General features: G+C 32.5%; 1 protein-coding gene across 1 annotated transcript in view; it reads left to right on the forward strand.

The window, feature by feature from the left end:
* Window positions 1-22,147, forward strand: part of LOC132753409 (A disintegrin and metalloproteinase with thrombospondin motifs gon-1-like) — a 30,370-nt gene extending 8,223 nt beyond the window's left edge. The window contains exons 7-23 of the mRNA XM_060743873.1: window positions 1,565-1,715; window positions 2,020-2,124; window positions 2,484-2,641; window positions 2,908-2,971; window positions 3,705-3,789; window positions 5,462-5,595; window positions 6,685-6,808; window positions 7,379-7,456; window positions 9,240-9,400; window positions 10,983-11,127; window positions 13,777-13,903; window positions 14,301-14,400; window positions 14,842-14,937; window positions 18,365-18,512; window positions 18,958-19,086; window positions 19,955-20,080; window positions 21,880-22,147. Of these exons, the coding sequence (XP_060599856.1) occupies window positions 1,565-1,715; window positions 2,020-2,124; window positions 2,484-2,641; window positions 2,908-2,971; window positions 3,705-3,789; window positions 5,462-5,595; window positions 6,685-6,808; window positions 7,379-7,456; window positions 9,240-9,400; window positions 10,983-11,127; window positions 13,777-13,903; window positions 14,301-14,400; window positions 14,842-14,937; window positions 18,365-18,512; window positions 18,958-19,086; window positions 19,955-20,080; window positions 21,880-21,980 (2,032 nt within the window). The 3' untranslated portion in view covers window positions 21,981-22,147. The remainder of the gene's footprint in view (window positions 1-1,564; window positions 1,716-2,019; window positions 2,125-2,483; window positions 2,642-2,907; window positions 2,972-3,704; window positions 3,790-5,461; window positions 5,596-6,684; window positions 6,809-7,378; window positions 7,457-9,239; window positions 9,401-10,982; window positions 11,128-13,776; window positions 13,904-14,300; window positions 14,401-14,841; window positions 14,938-18,364; window positions 18,513-18,957; window positions 19,087-19,954; window positions 20,081-21,879) is intronic.
* Window positions 22,148-22,783: the final 636 nt, after the last annotated feature.

Genomic DNA, 22,783 nt, shown 5'->3' on the forward strand with positions numbered 1-22,783 from the left:
AATGTTAACCTTAGTCCATTGAAAAAATGTTAGATAATAGAAAAATTAAATCTTTCATGATTTTTTGTTCACGGTATGACGAGACGCTGTTTTATGTTTTTGTTTAATACAGACATTTTGCATTAATGTCAGTTGTATAATTATTTTAATACATACAGATTGAGATTTTGCAAAGTAACATGCTGTATATGCAAATATAAAGATATTAAGATATGTTTCTTTGTTACGCAACTTACGATCAGTACGTATTTATGTTTAAGATATCAATTTCTATTTGTCATGATAAGAAGTCATATTTATTAATGATACAAAAGTTATGATAAACAGTTATAAATTGTTGAACTTGTTGTGACTAAATATCTGGGGACCAATATCATAAAGTCTTAACACTTTAGGTTTGATGCATAACGTTACGTTTAGGTCGGTTTTCTGAATTTATTTTCCCATAACTTATAAAGCAAGTTTTATACTATTATACAAAGAAACATCCAGTCGCTCATTTGCGTTGACAAATTATTGCGACGGTTTGTAATGATTTACAATAAAATCTAATTGCACATACGGACAAGCATAATAAGTGCAATTTAAATGTTAAAACAGCCTGTGTATGTAATAATTTCTACCATTAAAGTATCGTATCTCTGGCTCCTTCGTTTAATTTTGGCATTACTTTGCTCTATCTCCAATGACGCACTTTTAGAGTGACTTTTTAAGAAATATTTTGACCTTTTGCTCTATCTCAAATTTGTTTTTTTCATATTTACTCTCAGTCTTTCTCCAGAAAGAAAAATAAACACTTTTTTTGCGCATTAAAATCCTAAATATAGATGTGTGAAAAATTTCAATTCAGTGGGGTCACGTGGAAAAAAATATTAAGATGCAAAATGTTTAAAGTCGTTTTTCTCAAAATAGCATTTTGGCAGTTAGGACATTTTAAGAGTAAGCCGACGAAATCACGCAAGGCGTGTAAGTAAAACACATAATCAACCGTCCTAAACTTGTAAGTTATGGTGGACTATGAGAAAACAAATTAACCCTAATTGTTTAGGTCATTTCGGTGTAAATGTCGTTATTTACCACGTAAAGTGGACGCCCCTCGTCCACAAATTTGTTACATGCTTCAATATGTCCATCGATTTTTCAATAGAAAAAATAATGCATGTACTGTACCAACATATTGTTTGTTAGCAGCGAAGAATTATTATTGATATGCACATATACATATAATAGTCTGTTTGAATGTTTTGTTGAGCCATCATGGTGGATGACGGCGACCTACTTGTCCTTTACCGCTACGTGTTCAAATTCCGTTCTTTCATTTGAAAATGCTTTCAAGCTATCACCCGGCAGGTCAATTGTTCTGCTCAGGCACCAGGCACCGCTTGTGTCTGAGTGGACGAGTTTTCTTACACAAGTAAAAGCTAAAAAGCTATAACCTTACCCTCAAAGTCCCATAAACAACCCTTCGTCGAGTCATTAGTTCTTGACATTATCATCAAGTAAAATGTAAGCATGTTATATGCTATATGTTTAATCATTCTTACCATAAAACTGTATATTTCAGGTCTAACCGCCTTAAATGTTTGGACAATAAACCGAGCGGATTTTCCCAGAACAGAATTGAATTTCCGTTACCCGGAACGTTATATACCGCCGATCAACAGTGCCAGATGCGTACTAATAATAGCTTTATGCTTTATAGATCAACTTATAATGTAAGTGTCTTTTCTCTGAACTAAATTTTCATTGATACTGGTCTGTAATTAAAATATACTGCAATCATTATTTTCTTTGGACATTTAAATCTATTTAAGTTTATAACTAAAATAATGTTGTCATTTACTTGTTTTTTCTGGTGGCATTTCCCTTTAAGATACTGCTCCTGTAACGTGTTTCTTACGCAGTGATCATCTCTTATCAGTCTGTAAAGGGTAAACAGGCTTGTTTGATTTGCAATGTTCGAGGAAGTTTAGATATCTTGGCTTCCACTCATTATTGTTTTATATGTTTTTTTATTAGAAAGACGACCCTTGCATGAACTTGAAATGCAAATATGAAGGCAGCGACGCTCTTGTTTTTTCTTCACCTTTGTTAGACGGGACGGATTGTAACAACACCAGAATGGTATGTATGATAACCCGATGAATATTTATGAGTTTTGACTATTCATGGTTATTTATGATTTGTTATTAAAGAGTATTTATGATATTTAATGAGTACTTATAAGTATAAGTGAATCTAGTGAGTATTTCTTTTTTTATAATAATGACTGTTTATGATTTTTATGATTATTCATTAATACATGCATGTATGCATAGTGATGATTGTAATGCGTATTCATAAATAATGTTCAGTAGGCTTTTTGACCTCAGTGGAAATGTGTTTATAAATGACTTTAAATTTTAGAAGTGATTAATCTTTAATGGGAATGATAATTAGCAATTGTTTGTAAATCTGTTAATCAATTATTCCTGTCTGCACAGTGGTGTATACGGGGCGAGTGTGTGCCTATAGATAGGAAACACCGGTCGCTAGCTCCGGTAGATGGTAGCTGGTCAAGTTGGGAAGCGGAGTATACTGCCTGTAGTAGGACGTGTGGCGGCGGAGTTCAGATTAAGAGGAGATTTTGCAACAGTCCACCGTATTTATCTCCCTTTTTTATAATAACTACATTTGTACATCTACATGCATTATAGAACTTTGGTCTATAACAATGGCACTAGGATTCAAAGCTCACAACCTTTTTAAAATAAAAAAAAATATAATTTTGTATATATAAAATACTACAGGGTTTCGCAGCCGACATGTTTTTACGCAACGGAAGTGCGTTGACTGGTAATTGTATGTGATATATAATAAGCATGTTATGCACTCATTCTATTTCAACAACTTTTACTGACTTTACAGACCACAATATGGAGGAAATGAATGTCTTGGACTTTCTACGACAGAAAAGATTTGCAACATTCAGGTAAAAATAAAACATGTTAATTTGTTTGACAAAAAAAAGAAAGGGTACTTTAAGGGAAAGATGATTGAGTCTTGACCCAGTGACTCACGCAGTGTCATCTTTTAAATACTTTCGCCTATTGGTCCACAAAAGCGTGATGGTTGTAAACGACACAAATTATTCACAATAGGTGTCAGTGAAACTCTCCGGTTCTTTCCGTCAAACTTCGGATTAAGAGGTTTATTAGTTATCAATATGTTTTTATAATACAGTGAATTAAGAGGTCAGTAAACGTAAACTCTCGCCCAATCTTGTCTCGAACTAATTGCAACAAAATATCTACTTTCATTTATTTGAGCTACTTATAATGGACTAATAAAGGAAAAAGTTTCATGCACTGGCGTCTTGCATTTTCGTGGTAACTTGCATTCCTGGATTTCGGATTATTAAAATATGCTTTGCATATTTTGTTGCTTTGAACATATTGTTCTTCACATTTGTATGTTTTAATATTGTGTTAACATCAGTAAACATAAATAGATAGCTTACACTGTTAGTGACGTGTTTAGACAGATTGGATGTTTTTTTACTGGTCTAGAACTTCATCTAAAGAAAAACAAGATTTATTTCATTAACTGACATTAGCCGTGTATATAGACTATATAAACGTCACGATTATCCAAAGAAAGGCGGCGTTACAAAAGTGAACTATTATAATGATTTATGCAATAAATTAATAAGTTTTATTTTTCAGGAATGCAGCTCTGACTACAGATTACTTCAGTGTTCCAAGTCAAGCGCAATTTTACGCAATCCTATTCCTGCCTTTGGAGATATAGGTACAATTATATGTAGTAAAGTTTTGACAGGTTATATGACCAATTTTTTAAACGGTTGTTTGTTATATAACCCGAGCAGCTGCTGTTGGGCGTTACCTATGTACATCAAACACCCATTGATATGTTGACATTACGTGTCAAAATACCGGTTTTTTAATACTATTAATTTTCTTTCTAGGAAAATAAAGATTTATTTTGAAAATTACAGAAGCCGTGTAGGTAGATATATTTGGTTATCAATCTAAAGCACCTTACATGTTATATGGCCAGGTGCAAACAGATATATAACAAACAACTATTCCTGCTCGCCCATATTACCTGTATACTATTTGAAAAATAGAAATGTGTCCATAGGACACGGATGCCCCCACACACCACTGATCTGTCAATCTTATGTTTCTAGGTCAAATATTTTTGGACTACATGTGCCACAAGTTGAAAACTAGAATCAAAAAAGGGCCATAATTCTGTTAAATTTGGTCACAGCAAAAATTCCTTCCTTTACTATCATCTACACATTAAGGTTGTTAATCCCTGGAAGTTTAAGCAAAATCTGCAATCTGGTTTAAGAGGAGTTGCGTTCACAAAATTTCTACATAGTATACAGTGAAAAAATCAACAAAGGGCCATAATTCTCTTAAATTTGGTCGCAGCAAAAATTCCTTCCTTTACTGCCATTTACACATTAAGGTTGTTAATCCCTGGAAGTTTAAGCAAAATCTGCCATTCGGTTTATAGGAGTTGCGGTCAAAAACTTTCTACAAAGTATATAGTGAAAAAATCAACAAAGGGCCATAATTCTGTTAAATTTGGTCGCAGCATAAATTCCTTCCTTTACTGCCATCTTCACATAAAGGTTGTTAATCCCTGAATGTTTAAGCAAAATCTGCCATCCGGTTTAAGAGGAGTTGCGTTCACAATATTTCTACAAAGTATATAGTGAAAAAATCAACAAAGGGCCATTATTCAATTAAATTTGGTCGCAGCAAAAATTCCTTCCTTTACTATCATCTACACATTAAGGTTGTTAATCCCTGAAAGTTTAAGCAAAATCTGCCATCCGGTTTAAGAGGAGTTGCGTTCACAAAATTTCTACATAGTATATAGTGAAAAAAATCAACAAAGGGCCATAATTCTGTTAAATTTGGTCGCAGCAAAAATTCTTTCCTTTACTGCCATCTACACATTAAGGTTGTTCATCCCTGGAAGTTTAAGCAAAATCTGCCATCCGGTTTAAGAGGAGTTGCGTTCACAATATTTTGGAAAGTACGGACAGACCTACAGACGGACATATGGACGGACAAGTGCAACGCTATATGCTCCCACATTGTGGGGGCATAAATATCACGGAAAATAAATATATTTGCAGAACAATAGCAAACATGCAGTTGATGAATAACCATACAAAACATTTTATAAAGTTATTTCTTTAATTAATTAATTAATAACATTCTTTTGTGATTAAAATTAAGTTGAATTAAATTGTTAATTAATTAATAAATTGATATGTATTTATTTATACTCGAAATTATCTTTTATTTATTAATTTATTTATTCATTCGTTTATTTATATTTTTATTTATTTGTTTGTTTGTTGTTTGTTTGCTTGTTTAACTATTTTATTCATTCATTCATTCATTTATTCATTCATTCATTCATTCATTCATTTAAGGTGATTTGAGTTGTAATATCAGTTGCCAAAGTGACAGAGGTATAATGCTGTCAACAAAAAATTATTTGGATGGCACAGAGTGTTTGTTGAAAAAGTCTGTACCATATTCTAGATGTGTACAGGGAAAATGTCAGGTATAAACACTTATTAATTACATAGAAGTTTTAAACCATGTGAGCCGCGTCATGACAAAACCAACAGAGTACGTATGCGACCAGCATGGATCCAGACTAGCCGGTGGATCCGCGGAGTCTGATCAGGACCTACAAACCATATAACAAATAGCGAACAGCATTGATCCTGATCAGACTGCGATGATGCGCAGGCTGGTCTGGATCCATGCTTGTCGCAAACGCACTATGTTGGTTTTGTTATTGTTCGGCTCAATTATAACAAAATACAGACAATAGTAAGTTTATGGATAGCAAACAACCGTTTCGCCTTAACACTGCCTTATTTTTTTTTTATTTATAAACAGTATATAACCTGACATATTTTTTTCCTTTATTAAAGTGACATTACGCTCATATTTTCACAGTCAAGTTAAGTTGAATTGATATTTTATTTCAAAAGATTGACTATTAAAATGGTGTTTGACCAACAGTTTATTTTGGAAAATGTTTAAAAATATGAAAAGAATGCCCCACTCTTTTTATAAACTAACCGTTTCAGGTAAGTTTCAATTGATATTTACAGAAAATCCCTTTCTATCCGGGGTTTGTTTATTGTTTATGTGAAGTGAATTATTAAATTAAAAGGAACTATGGCAATATAAAAACATATTTTAACTTTCATCAGCTCACTCACTGTATACCCTTTAATTGGCATAATGTCACTTAAAGAAAAAAGAGAAGATTTATAACGATGCAATTTTGCTTCCTTTCAGTAAGATATTTTTGTTACACCCGTATAACTGTTGCAATTATCCAATGAAAATCGACGTTACAAACATGCGATGTAATGATTTATTCGTGTGTATTTTTGTTCCAATGTAGCAGACGAGGCTAGTCGACATTACATTTTACAATATTTGGTATTTTTGTGTGCGTGTGTTTTTTTTAATTTAGACACTTTGAATGAAACGATGTATTCAGTATTTGCGCATTGCGTTAAATCACCGCTCTGTATGGGCATATTTTTTCCGGATATTTTATTGACTTTCTATTTATTCATTATTTATCAATATTATGTATGTAACTAAAGTACAGACAAACTATTCATAGGAATTTGGTTGTGACTGGCTTTCCAATTCTCGACTTAGATATGACGAATGCGGGATTTGTAACGGCACGGGTACCACGTGCAGTAAAGTGACGGGAACTTACAACGAAAACGGTTCTTCGGGCAGTAAGCAATTTTTCATAAATTAATCAAATAATTTGAAAAAATATCTCTGAAAATGTTTGTGTGGATGACAGGTTTACTTTTTGATAACAGAATGAATGTAATGTGTACATACATTACACAACTGTATGTGGATTTATTACATACACATGTGACCTATACTGTGTCGGCGTGACGTAAAACCCAATCAATCAAACAAACAAACATACCCGTGTCGCTTTTGTGACACCGTAAAAACGGTGCCGCTCGGTGTTGCATGTATTTGAATGTGACTTTATTTGCGGAATACAAAGATAGCAATGCCATGTAAACGCACTTACATGATAGGCGCGGCAATGAAAATTTATTCTTTTTTACTGTTTACAGTCTTGATTTTGTATATTTAATAAATATAGGGAAAAAATACATTCGTGTAGGTTCAATACTGAATTTATTTTGACCTCCTTGAATCAAATAATGTAATGCTGGTGGAAGGCTTCTTGCATAATATACTTTTATTCAACTCATTCAATTAATTCAGTATTGAACCCACACTCATTTAATATCCTCTATTCCTAACATTTACATTTACAGGTTACACGAATGTTACCACTATCCCGGCTGGAAGTTCTGACATATTTATCCAACAAACAAATAGATATTGCATGCTCAGTAAGTATAGCATAAAATAATGTCGACGAATGACAATAACATACGATATAACAGTAATATGCGATGTATTAAAATATGCAAATGACAAAAAACTGTGAGATAACATTAAGATGCTATATGATTATAACATGCAATTATACATAACAAATCCTTGCATGTCAGACAAGATTATCTACCGTTTACACCGGTGCTAGAAAACCCTGTCTTGCAGCACGCCTTTAATGAATCAATTACGTTCTTAAGATGACGTCATTTTACAGTTATGAATATCAGTTTTCATAATTTCCTGTTTTGAAAATAATTGATATGTAATATGCAAGAAAAAGAATCAAACACTGGCTGCCGGTACAGACCGGACTATCTAGCTCCTGGGTAACTGTTTAGCGGAAACTCGACAGAGCCTCGTTACCGATGTAAACAGTCACCCTCGAGCTAGATATTCCGGTCTGTACCGGCAGCCAGTGAAAGATTCTTATAATATTAATGCGATATAACAATAATATGCCATGTAAGAAAACATGCGATGTAGATCTAACAAAAAGATGTGAGGTAATAGTAAAATGCGACATGACATGACAATAACATGCGATATAACAGTAAGATGTGATATAATAAAAAAATATGAAAAAGTAAGATTGATATAACAAAATATGCTGTATGAGAAAACAATACGATGCGACATGACAATAAAGCCCGAAATGACAGTAATATTCAACAGTTAAATAAGATGCGACTTGACAGTGCGCCGAGATATATATTATGACAAGCAACATATCTACCTAATCATTATGCCAATGCGACACGGTAATTGATATCAAAATGCTAATATCCTCAAAATTCGTGTGTTTTTTTTCTTTCCTTTTTAATTATTTCTAGTCGTCACGAATTTTCATAATTTTTTTTCGCATTGCAATCTGTCGTAAAATGTAAAGTCGAAAATGTCATGCGTCAGACACATGAAATTTACCAATCGCAACTTTTCGGCCTTTTCCGTCAGTCTTCGGTTTATGAATGATAGCCGAGGGTGTTCGATTGGAAATGTACATTAATAGGATTCAGTAGTCTTAAGGTTAATACACATTTAATTGAACAATGAACGAGACCATAGACGGAGAAACTATATTGGACAAGCCTATGAGCAATGTCCAGTTATAATAGTTTGACGCTGACATAAAACCAAACATTGTGTTGTAAACGATTTTTCTATAGGCTGGAGGCGTTTCAACGGGGTCAAATGAGGTTAAACACTTAGTAAGTTAGTTTTTATTAAGTTAACTTACAAACGATCGCTCCCTTTTGATCGCGACCCTTTTGCTCGCTTCCTTTTGGGTTATTAATTTTTAAAATTTCACCTAATAAACATAGGCATATACAAAGTGTCCAAGTAAACTGGTCCGGTCGTGGTCCTCATTTTTCGTATGCGCCAGCGGTTTGTTGTTGAATACATGGTACGGGAAAAAGTCAGTTTTAAAGCCTCCACATAAGTCGAAAAAGTGGGTAAAAAGACTCGTGTGATTTCTAAATATATTGTATTCCTTACGAATAAATTTTGGATACCTCCCTGTTGTCGTTAACGGAGTTTTTTCTTTGAAATTACATTAATCATGCCAACTTAACTGTACACACTAAACTGTCCAAGGTCAAACGTATGCAATATATTAGACAGTCAATTAGTTTAAAACAATAATTTTCACAAATAATTACACATATTTAAAGAACTATAGACATATAAATTTTGCAGTTAAATTTTTACCATTTTAATCAGGAATATGATATTTATCAGGCATGCTTGTTAATGGACATCGGGTACTGAATGACGGGATGCGGAAATCAGGATCTGCGCTCTTTAATCTGTATGGTATACAGCTACGGTACTTAAATGATAGACAAAATGGGGAAACACTCGAAATTGTTGGGAAAATAGAAAAAAGTATTGTTGTACAGGTAAGATATACAATCGTTAATAAAACATCGGCTCCTTCCGTATACAATCGTTAAATATCGGCTTCTTCCGTATACTTTTGATACTCACGTTCAGGTTATGAGCCAATGGACACTGGCCATATAGCCAATGTTCGTTCGTGAAAAAGTAACACAATTCCTATATTCTGAGAACGTTGCCTGATTAAGAAGGGAAATTGATTATTTATTAAATTAATTTCAAAATGTCACTGCAATTCTTTCTTTCATTGTATAAAAGAAACATATCTTTATCACTTTTACAATAAATGTGGCACATGGAGACCGCCATTTTACCATGTGACAGAAAGTAGTTCCAATATGTCGCCTTATTTTATCGGAGGTCTATTGCAAAGCATAATATTTAGAGGAGACCAGATTGGTAACTACCAAGCTTTACCGAACTGTACCGTTTAATAGCGAGCTCGACGAGCTGGCCCGAAGGGCCTGCTCGCAAAGCGAGCTTTACGGTAACGCGAGTACCTGCTAAGTGATGGTTTTGAAAACTTTCGTCCAAAGTACCGAATTGGACACATCGCAACCTTTCGAATTTAAAGAAAACGATAAAAACTGAGGAATTCTGACTGAAAACGGATGTGTAGACTGGTCACCCGCGCACGTCTATGGGAACCATAATTGGACTGGGAACCAGAATAACGGAAGCTGTGTATAAAATATCGAATGATAAAATGAAAATCGAAGGCGCCATATTGTTTGAAATCTGATAAATAAAAACAAATTTTTTGACGAATTTTGTTGTGAAAACTATCTAGAATGAAAGAAAATGGTCTAACTAAGAAAATTAATCCGAACACCAATATCTATTATTCAGTCGTTAACGCTGTACAGACGTTTAAAGTATTGTTTACGTGACGTCACAATGTAGCGCCAAACAGCACGTGCAAAACAAACAAATCAAGTACGCTATTTTAATGTCGCAAACGTTTTAAGTTTTACATTTATTTCACTTTAAATAATCTTTATTTCGCTTGAAAAAATATAGAGTTAAATAAAATAAACAAAGTTTTATCAACGTTTTCAAAACTCGTTATTCATTTCACGACAGGGGCGGAGCCATATTTAACACAGTACGTGTGACGTCACACGCACTCGTTACTGCATTTGAAATAAAAATGAGCGATCATTTCATACATACTATTTAGTACATCGAGCTCGCTTTGAGGCTTTGCCTTTTTCATATTATTTTCAGACATTTGAAAACTGTATGGTTCTATTCAGAATAAACTTTCTACAAAATAAAAGTTTCAAAAACACAGTAAAACTGATTGTAATATAACGCCATTAGGCCGCATTTAAAATGCCGTAAATGAAGAATGTCATTTATAGTTGTCGTAAAATAACACTGGAACTGTTCGATGTCGTAAAAAATCAAAGCAATTAATCGCTTTCATTGAAAAACAAAGACACTTTTCAATTTCCAGAAAGATCAACAGCATTTATCTATTGCGTAAGACTAATCTTCACTTATTTCGTCATAGGAAGGCAATAATATATTTATGCTGTGCAACTACATTTTAGAAAGATTGTTTTTATTTGTTTCTTGCAGATTCTAAGATTCTACGATTATCGTCAGTATGCCGGCGTTACTCCTAACATGAGCTATACATACCATATACCCAGCCCACATTCATCCCAGTCATACGCTTGGGCTGAACTTCCAAACCAAAGCTGTTCAAGGTCGTGCGGATCAGGTGACCTTTCTGTCTACATAATGATAAAAGAGACTCTTAGATAATGTTCTGCTCTCATTTCTATAACTTAAAGTCCATGAAAATACTGTACATAAAAAACGGTGGTTCTACACCAAGGACTCCGGTATCCGGTGCCTTAAAATGTCATGAAAATAATGTACAGAAAAACGTCTTCGCTGTAAAGTCGCCTTAGTTTTAACTACGAAACTACGAAACCTCTTTTGGCTCATTTGTATTTGTGTCAACATTTAAGCGTAATTAAATTATTTTCGCGAATGGAAACAGTGATAACAAAAAATTTACGGGAATAAGTGACAGGCTTTTGCAGACAAATATATGGCCACCAGATAACCATATAACTAACTAGTTAATTAAGAGGTTAACTAGTTACGTAACTAGTTAACCTCTTAATTAACTAGTTAGGTATCAGGTTAACTAGTTACGTAACTAGTTAACCTGATACCTAACTAGTTAGTTATCAGGTTTACTAGTTACGTAACTAGTTAACCTCTTAATTAAATAGTTAGGTATCAGGTTAACTAGTTACGTAACTAGTTAACCTCTTAATCAACTAGTTAGTTATCAGGTTAACTAGTTACGTAACTAGTTAACCTCTTTATTAACTAGTTAGGTATCAGGTTATCTGGTGGCAGAAATATGCCACCATACAGATACAATGTATGTAGCTTATTATTGATAACTTTCGCAACTACATGCAGGTTGTTAGTGAATAAGTGTGCTGTTAATCCGAGGTAAGTGTTAAACACATGCGCTGATCTAGGATTTTTGAAAAAAGCGGGGTCGCAATTAAAACTTTCCACATGGGGTCAACCATTTTTCAAAGGAAGTTGACATTTTAATTGTTTTAAGACGGACCAAGAGCTGATATTCAACTATTTTTGTGTGATTCTCTCTAAAAAGACTTAAGTTGGTATCCAAATCGCAAAGTGGTTTCACATACCAGCAAATTCCTTACTCCAACCCTTCCAATCGCAATTTTTCGGCCCTTTCCGTCAGTCTTCGGTTTTTGAATAATAGTCGAGGCCCATGCATGAAACAATTGAGAATAAATGAAAACTCAACTATATAAACGAATAAGTGAAAAGTTACCGTTTCATTTTTTTTTTGCTCCGAAAAATGTTTCTAACTTTAAAGGCACGTTATGAAAAAAATCATTCTTTAGAAAATGCAAACGTAAATTTTATTACGTTTTTATAAAGGTTTTAGAACATTTTATATACTTATATCCTGAAGAAAGTAGAACTGGGTGTATTATTATTTGTCATAAAAAAATTCCATTTAAACAACTTAATCATTTTATTTTATGCTTTTCAGTGGATTACTGTTTATCCGTGAAAATTATATTTGATAATTTCACAGTGAAAATTATCAAAATATAATTTCACTCTTTTCAATGACAAAACTACTTTTTTACGATTTTCCCCATGAAGTACCTCAATTTTATTTTTGCTGACAATTCTGACAATGTCCGGCTGTTTAAAGAAAAAGCAAAGCTGAAATTGATAAATAACTAAAATGTTAAAAGTAATAAAAAGAAGAAAACTTACTTCTACTCATTCAAATTCCAATCACCAAATTTCGTCTCTATGCTAATTTTTTTTATTTCATTTTTACAGTCTGAAAAATACATTCCTTCCCCATGAAAAACTGCTCTTGATGACATTTGGGCATATTAAAGTATCCTACGAGCAATAACTGCCATATGCTTTATGAAAAATTAAAAAAGCATTGACAGCCTTCACTCGAAAAATAAGTAAAACATCCCAGCGTTCTCGAGCAAGCTTCCAAGTTTTCCATTTTCCTAGCTCCTTTTCTGAATGTTTTCACATCTGTAAACACTTATTTTTTGTCTGTTACAATCCTCAAATAAGTTTTCTTTCTTTTAAAAAGGTGTATGACTAAGAAATCCAAATTATATCCCTCTGAATCTTACACAATTATTTTCCTCCCATGAAATACACAACTTTAAAAAATGGGTGCCGTTTAAATTTTACCAAGCCAGGTCTAATATAAATTCGCAGTAAGTAACAGAAATATGGATGGATGGTTCGACTTTTCTCCTACAAGAATTGTTTGTTTTTATTATTAAAACAAACGATCATTCATATTTTTTTGATAAAATGAATAAATATCACCGTCATTTAACGTTGATTGGCGGAGTTATTTTTCAGCTCAAGACTTCTTGATTTTAGTGAGAAATTCCGACTAAATGGGGCTCTCAATGGGGGAAACAGATTTTAATATTAACTTAAAATCATGGAAATTTCGTTTTAACTTGTTTTTAAGCATAAAATAAAAAGAAAATTTGTCTGTTTGTTGTGTAAGATGTAACTTTATTTCATCTCGTGAACTTAAAAAAACAGTATTCTCACTCGTGGCTACGCCACTCGTGAGAATACTGTTTTTAAAGCCCACTCGATGAAATAAAATTTCATCTTACACACAAACAAACAAATATCCTCTATATATTTTTTTACTAATGGCTAAAATGCAGTAGATGCAAAGGATAGTTCAGGTATTTGACCAATCAGTAATTTTGGAAACTATAACATTAAAAAAAAGAATTTTGATAATTGAAAAAAATCATTTCTTTGGCATTTAACAGTGAAAATGTTTATTTATTTCCAGGTGTAAAATCAAAGACCATAAAATGTATGAGTATACGAGGAGAGTTTGTAGACGACTATCATTGTGGCTTGGAAAATAAACCAAAACAAACATTCTCCAAATGTAACACACATGCTTGTCCACCAACGTATGTATGTTTATGATACTTACTTACAGTGAAAAAAGGGAGGTTACTCTAGAGTTAATTCGTATATGGGAGGTCACTCCAGATGAACGAATTTAAAAATATTTATTTTTCTGGCAACACGTAAATTCAGTCAACTGTTTGAACTGGCTTATGCATTCAATCAGCTGAAATGAATGATGAGTGTTAATTTAAAAATAAATTATCAGGTTAGAGGTGGTAAAGTACATGCAAGATAAAATAAATAACCTTTTGACTTATTTTTACACCGAGCCTTTGCATTCAGTGACTGTACACATTTTAGAATGTAATGAAACTCCATATCTGTACAGGTTTGTCACCCATTAAAACTTTCACTTATTAAATTGTTGCACATGGTTGTTTTCTTATATTTTTTTAGATGGAAGGTTTCAGACTGGGGACCATGCTCTGTGGAGTGCGGCACAGGAATAAAGTCGAGGACACTACAGTGTGTTAGTATGGTGAATGGTGTCGATCAGGTGTGTTTGGTTGTACCAATATTTACATTATACATATACCAATTAATACAAATAATCTGGATAAAGTGTGATCCCTCGGAAGCATTAATCACAACAAAATTACATGAAAATTGCATTCTCGGTTTGATTGAGTCTGTAAATTGAGTATGTAAAAGCCAGGCACAATTTATCAGGAATAACTCGAACTTAAGATTTTTTATTGACAACCCCCTCCCCTCCCTCCGGTCAAGACCCTGCTAAGTTTGTAATTACCTCGCCCTACTAGTGAAAACTCAGCCAAACTGATCAAAAACCCAATTGTATTAACAATGATTAAAATTCACTTAACAATCGTTTTATCTACAGAAGAAAAAAAAAACGTTTTCAAATAGTTTAATTTGTAAGACATTTATTTTTTATCTTTATTTGATGCGTGTTTATTTTCTTTCTATTTTACCAAAGGCTATACCTTCAAGTAAATGCGACGACAAATTGAAGCCACACAATACTTCAAGTTGTGAAAATTTGTGCACATGGAAACCAGGCATATGGTCAAAGGTATTTGTTTAAAAAAATTATTCTGGTCAATAGGTTTTACTCATTTTTGAATAAAGTTGGTCATTCGAAGTTTGCAATTGAAAAAACTTTGCCCTCTCTATTCCGATTACAAAGCAATTTTGCCATGGCAAAATTACTATATGAAATTGAAAAGTCTATTTTGCCATGGAAAACACAAATTATTTTGAACAGGTTTCCATCAAACATGTGTTTTTGAACAAATTTGCCATAATAATTTGGAAAACAATACAATTTTGCCATGGCAAATATAAATAATAATAATAATAATAATAATAATAATAATAATAATAATAATAATAATAATAATAATAATAATAATGATTAATAAGAAAATAAAAATGAATTGCAAAGTTTATAAGTTTATTTTGCAATGGCAAACATAAATGTGGTCTTACGGTAATTCTTTCCCGCCAAAAAATAATTTTAACATCGGCCAATATCGTAGCAATTCGGTTAAATCCGAAACCTTATTTTTTCAAAATGTTGGTCATTACATTCTTTGCAATCACTCATCCTTTAACAATATGTACTAAATTCCGGATATAAACGTTAAAAAATTGAATTCTGAAATCGAGAAAAATAACGTTCCGAAAATGACCGATTAATTACGATATTGGCCGATGTTGAATTACCTTGAGACTACCTTAATTTAATAAGCATATTTCTAGAAAAATTAATGTAGAAAAGTTACAGAAATAAAACACATCAATTGTGTAGCATAATAATAAAAGTAACTGCATTCACCTTTTCACAACATCAGTATCATATTTTGTTTCTTAAAGTAAGTCTTCTGAATGATTTTGATCCCTGTTGAGCAATCTCTCACAACAGCGTTCAAAATTCTTGTCTACCAAAGGGTGGTCGTTCTGCAGAGTTTATAATGTATTATTGTCATAATAGAATGATAATATATTCATCATTGTACACATCATCGTCGTGATAATCATCATTCTTTCTTTTCATCAAAATGACATCTATTCTTCAAGTGTGCACAAGTAGCATGGTATAATTGCATTTAAGGTGACAACAGACACTTTCCGTGGTACTCACGTAAATGTCATTTAAACCAACTTATTTTAGTAATAATTGTTATTTATTTAATCGTTGTGCTTTAAATGTCGTTGATCATCATAAAAAATAACATATTTGAAAAAAATGCCTTTGTAAATGATTAATTTTTAATAAAAATCTTAAAATTTTAAATCGTCATATCAAAGTCATTTTTTATTTTTTTGTCATCAAACTTTTGGAAAATAAACATACATATAATATCTGGGGAACCGTGTCTCAAATTTTTTCTATCTTTTCTCAAAAAAATATTACGTAACGTCAAACATTTTATGCGACTTTTTCACCATACATATTACGTAATTAAAGATAATTATGTCGCAGATTGAGCAAACAAAAATCCCTGACACGGTTCCCTCCGTAAATGAATTCCCTTTCATGTGATTTAAACCGCATGTTAATTGCTTGATTATTAAAAAAAGTTATGCCAATTCAAAGTTAGTCCGACCCGCATTAAACGAAGTGTCATAAATCGGCTGTTCTCTCTCGGACCCCTACGTTTCACGCTAAATAATTGCATAATACATACATATCGCACCAGAGAGGGTCACAAGTTGCGGTAACATACCCTAACACCATTTTTATGACCCAGTGACATCTGGCCAATTAAAAAGTTGCTGATTAATATCAGTTAATAACAGAAATTTCTTCAAATCTTAACGTGATTTACCGTCCGTCTGGTATCTGTCGCACATGCCACGTGACTTTCGGTAAAATTTGAGGCACTCGGTGGGGGGAAATGGAACGTATTTGCGCACCGCTAGCGGGATATTTAATTGTTTCACTTTTGAAGTTTATAATTATTATCATCAGCATTATTATTATATTATACCAGTGTCAATCTGTCTGTGTATTCGTGTATGAAATTCAGTTAAAATATCAATTAAAATAACAAAAAACTGAGCTTCTTGCGGTCTTTTAAAGTCCACATGGTCGATGTACAAATAAGAACGGGATACTATATATTTTTTCCTCCAAATTGATATAATGCTTAAAAATTTAATAGAAATAAAAGGTATCACTCGATCATTATGATCTGACCTTCTTGACTTCTATTATCATGAATTCACGTATCATCTATGCACGGCATAGAGATCCAGTTTCTACTGGGATAAACAATAAATTCCATACTTTGTCCCAGGTTTATTAGTACTGTGTTCGATTTACTGGCGAACAATTTATTCAAAGCATTCACTGATAATATATTTTATTATCTTTTTTTTATTGATTCATAAAGAAATAATCATCCTTAGACAACCTTAAATTGTTTAGAAATTTGTCAGGGACACCTTACCACAAGTCATATAGGCGTTCTCATAAAAATGTTGTCTGTTTTTGTTGTTGTTTTACTTGACATTGTTAGAAAACGAGGATGAATGTAAAGCAAGTCCTTGAATCCATAAAAAAGTCCATAAACTCAATGTAACATCTATCAGATTAACGGGACAGACAAATTATTTTCACACATTATGGATATTTTAGCAACGATATTTTTAATCAACCCCGTGGTCGTGTGATTTGCTGCTATGCTTAATTATTTATGTTTCATACATTTTGTTACGTACATTGGCCGATAATTTCTTATTTAATAAAAAAGGCTAAATAAAAGATAGACGATATTCATAAAAGATGTACGGTATTTGTACGATACATGAATTACGAGTGGTATGGACCAATTGGATCGGTAATTCACGCATATATGGAACTACCGATTTCCCTCATTGATGCCTCAACAGGGGGCGGAGCGTTATCGATAATTGACAGGTTACGCGAATAGCAGATAAAAATGGTAGAGGTACCGTTTTAAAACGTTTAAAAACATATTTTTTGGACTAATGCTTCCAAAATTAAATCACGAATGTGTTCAGAAAAGGTTGATAAATCTACTTAGCAAAAAATCTCATTTTAGGTATTTTCTGTGATAATTGACTCCGTTGTCACCTTAAGTTGTTCGGATTAAGTGAGGTCATGTATTACAGCTGATTTTTTTAGTATTTAACTCACTACAGACGCTTGCGGAAATCATTATCACAAAAAAAAGAGAAAAATATCGCTTTTTACGCCGATTTTTACTTTTTTTCATTCATTATCGAATATGAATCGGTGTGAAGAGATGAATAAGACGTCTTCAAGTGCATTTCGACGGGTGCAAAGATCGATATTTAAGCATTTAATCATTCAAGCGCTTTGTCCGGTATATACCGGAATACGGCATTTAGTGTTGTGCTCTAGTCTCATTGTAATGTGTCTCCATATTCCATTTCTAGCCGTAAAATGTGTCAGCTATTTTATGCACGTGTCAAATGATAAACCCGATTTTTATGTTAATTCTTTACAGTGCACGAGAACGTGTGGCGAAGGATACAGGACGCGGGAACTATTTTGTGTTCAGTCTACCGGTGCCGATGTAGAAACCAATGCCACATTATGTGACCAGGACAGCAAACCAGTCGATACGATTAGGTGTCGCAATGACCCTTGTTTCGGTGATTTACATTCTAGCTTATTTCATAGTTCTTATTTCAAAGATGATATTTGATATATTTGTCATAAAAAAATATTGCTTTAATCGGCGATTCTTACATTTTTTCAGTCATAATCGTATATATACATGTAGATAAGTGTGAGAAGATAAATTTGTCATCTGAAAGACTAGTGCATTTCAATTGGTGAAAAGGCGCGGATTTTAGCATTAAATCATTCAAGCGGCTTGTCCGGTAAATACCGGAATACGTTATTAAGTATGGTGCTCCAATATCTGCCTTACTCAAAAAAAAGGATCAACATAACCAATTTTCCAATTTTCAATGTTTCTAATAAAGATCTAGTAATGACAATAATTATTATGATAATACTGATGATAATACAAATCAGACAAATGGACAATAGCATTGTTTTTGGGTTTATTTATTTATCTATGTATTTATTTAGTGCTTCCTGGGACCTGCGTTGATAAAAGACCGGACTGTAAGAAGTACTACGACTACGAAAGCACTGCATGTGATGGAAAATATAGAAATTGGATGTTTACAAATTGTTTAAAGACATGTGGTGTTTGCCGTAAGAACTTTGTTTCTGAAATTATTTCAAATACAATACTTATAGCAAATATAGGCGAGAAAAAAGTGTGGTCAATGAATTGAAGCAAAATAGGACGACAGGTGGCGTTATAGTTGAGATGTCTGCAATTTAGTGTGGGAGTCTCGATTTATATGTTACATATAATTAGATATTAAAATTATGAAAAATATTGAATATGAACGTGTATTTTTATGGTTAAAGAAACACTACTGAGGTGTAAAACCACAGAAACACAATATTTGAATTTCTAAAAATAGATCAGCTTGTGTACTTAAAGAAATATACAAATACTAAAAAATTAATTGAAAATTGAGCCGCGTCACGACAAAACCAACATAATGGGTTTGCGACAGCAGCCTGCGCATCCGCGCAGTCTGATCAGGATCCATGCTGTTCGCTATCAGTTTTTCTACTTGTTATAGGGTTTGTAAGCGAACAGCATGGACCCTGATCAGAGTTGTTTTTGACATAATACGACTGGAGATATTTTTTCGACTTGTTTTATTTGATGATCATCTTTACCATATAAGATCATTCGCTCACTTCGTTTTTCCAGAATATTATTCTTATTGTGAAAAATGGCCCTGAATTTAAACGCGTTGCAACGCTTTTTACTCAAAGCAGGCTAAGAATAGCACAAAAATATAATTATAATTTCAATTAATATTTCAGTATATTTCTTAATCATTTTTACATATCTTTATAATTAAAGTACACCGGATGATCTATGTAAGAAATTAAAATGTACTGTTTCTGTGGTTTTAAACCTCAGTGGAATTTCTTCAAGACGACGAAATCGCTTTTTAACATGTCGTCATTTTTTAAGAAATGGCTCTCATTTTTTCAGGAAATGGCTCGTGTGTAGACGAAAATAGCTGTCAAAGAGTAGACCAATCAGTTGATGCATGTAATAACCCCTCGTATAAAGTATGGATGCATGCTCATTGTCCACAGTCATGCAACCTTTGTCGTGGTAAGTTAGTCATTTATTTGGGGAATAATATTGTTTGACTTTTTTTTATATCCATGTAGTTGTTTTTTTGTTAAGTTATTTGGATCCTTTCTTGATGAATGTTTAACGCTCATCACCCTAAATATCTTAAATGGATTGTTCCATCTTATTGTTCCATCTTATAACCTCGACGAAATCATTCATCATTTTTAGGGTATCTTTAAATACAAGTACTAAATGAAAAGCAAAAAGTGCAGACCATGAACAGACGGCACGGATATCGGCTGATCTAAGTCGGCACTGGTTGCATCAATCGCAACATTTCGGCCCTTTCCGTCAGTCTTCGGATAAGGACGTATTATGTATAATAGCCGAGGATGTTCCTATTCTAGTCACATGGGTTACTTCAGTTGCCGCCATCAGGATAAGAGTTGACTAGTGTCGTAAAAATATTTTTAAAGCTGATATTTATGCAAAAAGTAGTTAGAAAGTAACAATTTAAATTGTATTTGTAACTTTTCTGTAAAAAAAATATGTAAATAGAAATTGACATAGAAGTAATAGAAAGAGCACCGAAGCACAAGGCTATCTGATTTGTACGAGGGGCTACGCCCCCGAGTATAAATCAGATTGCCGAGTGTTTTGATGTTCTTTCTCTTTTGTATCATAGTCAAACATAGATACAATAGTGCGTTTATAAAACTGACTCCTGAAGAATTTTAATACTTAATTTCAAATGTGTTTTAACTAAATTTAGGTTATTCGTTCAAATCAAAGCTTAGAATAAAATTTTCTTCCGGTCAACATCGACATTTTCCCTAAAATTGTAACAATATCTAATATGAAAGGAATAAGCCACCAAAATTGCGATAACAGCCGAAACCTGTTCAAGTAAATTTCTAGGGGCAAAACTATCAAATTTGTTACAATTAAGTTTTGCTTATTTTATTTTATAAATACATGTATGCTAAGATTGGGAGAAATAAACGGAAACATTACAGTTAAAAGATCTTGTATGTTGTAATTGAGGTTGTATTACCACACTTGAGTTAAATTATATATATGTATGTAGTTATGCTTATAAAACAATTTTTAAACATCGACGAATATGTAAAATATGTAATGCAAAATATATTACGCACATTAAACGTATGTTATGATTAAAATATATGCATTCATTTGTTATAGAAAAATTTGACGAAGACTTTTTAGAAAGTAGACTTTTTATTACCTCCCTTTACATACATGAAATGTTAAATTCGGTTATATTTTTATAAACACAAGAAATGTAATGCTTTTCGGAACATACCAAATTGATAAATCTTAATTTAAGCATCATATTTATGATTTAAAACCATAAAAAGTTGTGTTACAGGATCTTTAAGTACCTCTATGGTCAAATTGACGCATATTTGTTTTTAAAGAAAACGAAAAGGGTCGAAAGAAAATCGATTTAATACCAAACATTTTCACTTTGTGAAATCGACTTTTATATTATTTTATTTCATTTAGAATACGAAAATTAACGAAATTTGCCGAATATTTACGAGTGAATGCTGAATAAATGGCAACGCATATAATTTTGTAAAAAAATCACGACATTACATAAAATATATAAGAAAAAAATTTCTTTCACAATTCTTTGTATTAACAATCTGATTTTAATCAGCTCTTTATAACTCTATCCGTCTACATGTACGAAATAAGTAGATTGGTTAAATATATGTTTACATATTTAACAGTTGCTTTTATGTAAATAGAGTTTATCAAGTGTTGTTCTGTTCTGTTCTATAAATTTGAATATATTTTTTTTATTTCAGATTGCGCCGATTGTTCGAAATTTGATCCGAAATACTGCACTGATAGTCAATACAGGGGGTACATGGCGAAAAACTGCCGCAAATATTGTAAATTGTGTTGACATTTTGAACAAAACTGTTTTTGTATGGCTGTTGAATAACGAACGGGAAATTGATATAGATATATTGGTGATAGGATTGATCTTAATATAGACTGTCATTGAATTGTCATTTGTACATTTATGATTATTGATTTGAATAAAAAAAAATTGGATTTAAATTTACTATTTTCATTATGTTCATGTAAATATCATGGAGGAGTTTTACAAATGCATGTGGTCAAATTAGTTTGATAAAGTTTAATAAAAATCTTAAATTCTTAACTGAGTAGGGAAATAATAATCTGTTCTATTAAAAAAGTAAATTGGCTCGCCTTTAAAGCTGCACATCTCCTTTTACAATCCAATTTTAAAGGCACATTATGCCTCAAAAACGAATACAAATTTATTTCTTTAAAATGGCAAATATTAATTTTGTAACATTTAAATAATGGTTTAAGGGCAAGTTAGATACTTGTTACATGAAGAAAGTAGCACTTAATGAGTGAATTTGTCACAAAATTAGCAAAATGTAAACAAATTTGACTTCCACACAAAAATACTAAATCACTGTAATTATATTATACCAATTGCCAAACAGCAAACGAAGAAAATGATAGTTCAGGTTATTGGTCAATGAGCAAACTTTTGGAAACTGTAAAGTACACCTAAAATAAAAAGCTTTTTAGAAAGAAAAAATAAAAAACCATTTCTTGGGCATGGATGGGCCTTTTAATTAAGATATAATATTTGTCACGGCACTTAACAATCCAGATAAACAACATATTAAATGTACTAGAAAATTACGCAAACTTATGATATAGCCT

Source organism: Ruditapes philippinarum, unplaced genomic scaffold, assembly GCF_026571515.1.
Source record: "Ruditapes philippinarum isolate M1 unplaced genomic scaffold, ASM2657151v2 ctg6699_1_1_1_1, whole genome shotgun sequence".
Lineage (NCBI taxonomy): Eukaryota > Metazoa > Mollusca > Bivalvia > Venerida > Veneridae > Ruditapes > Ruditapes philippinarum.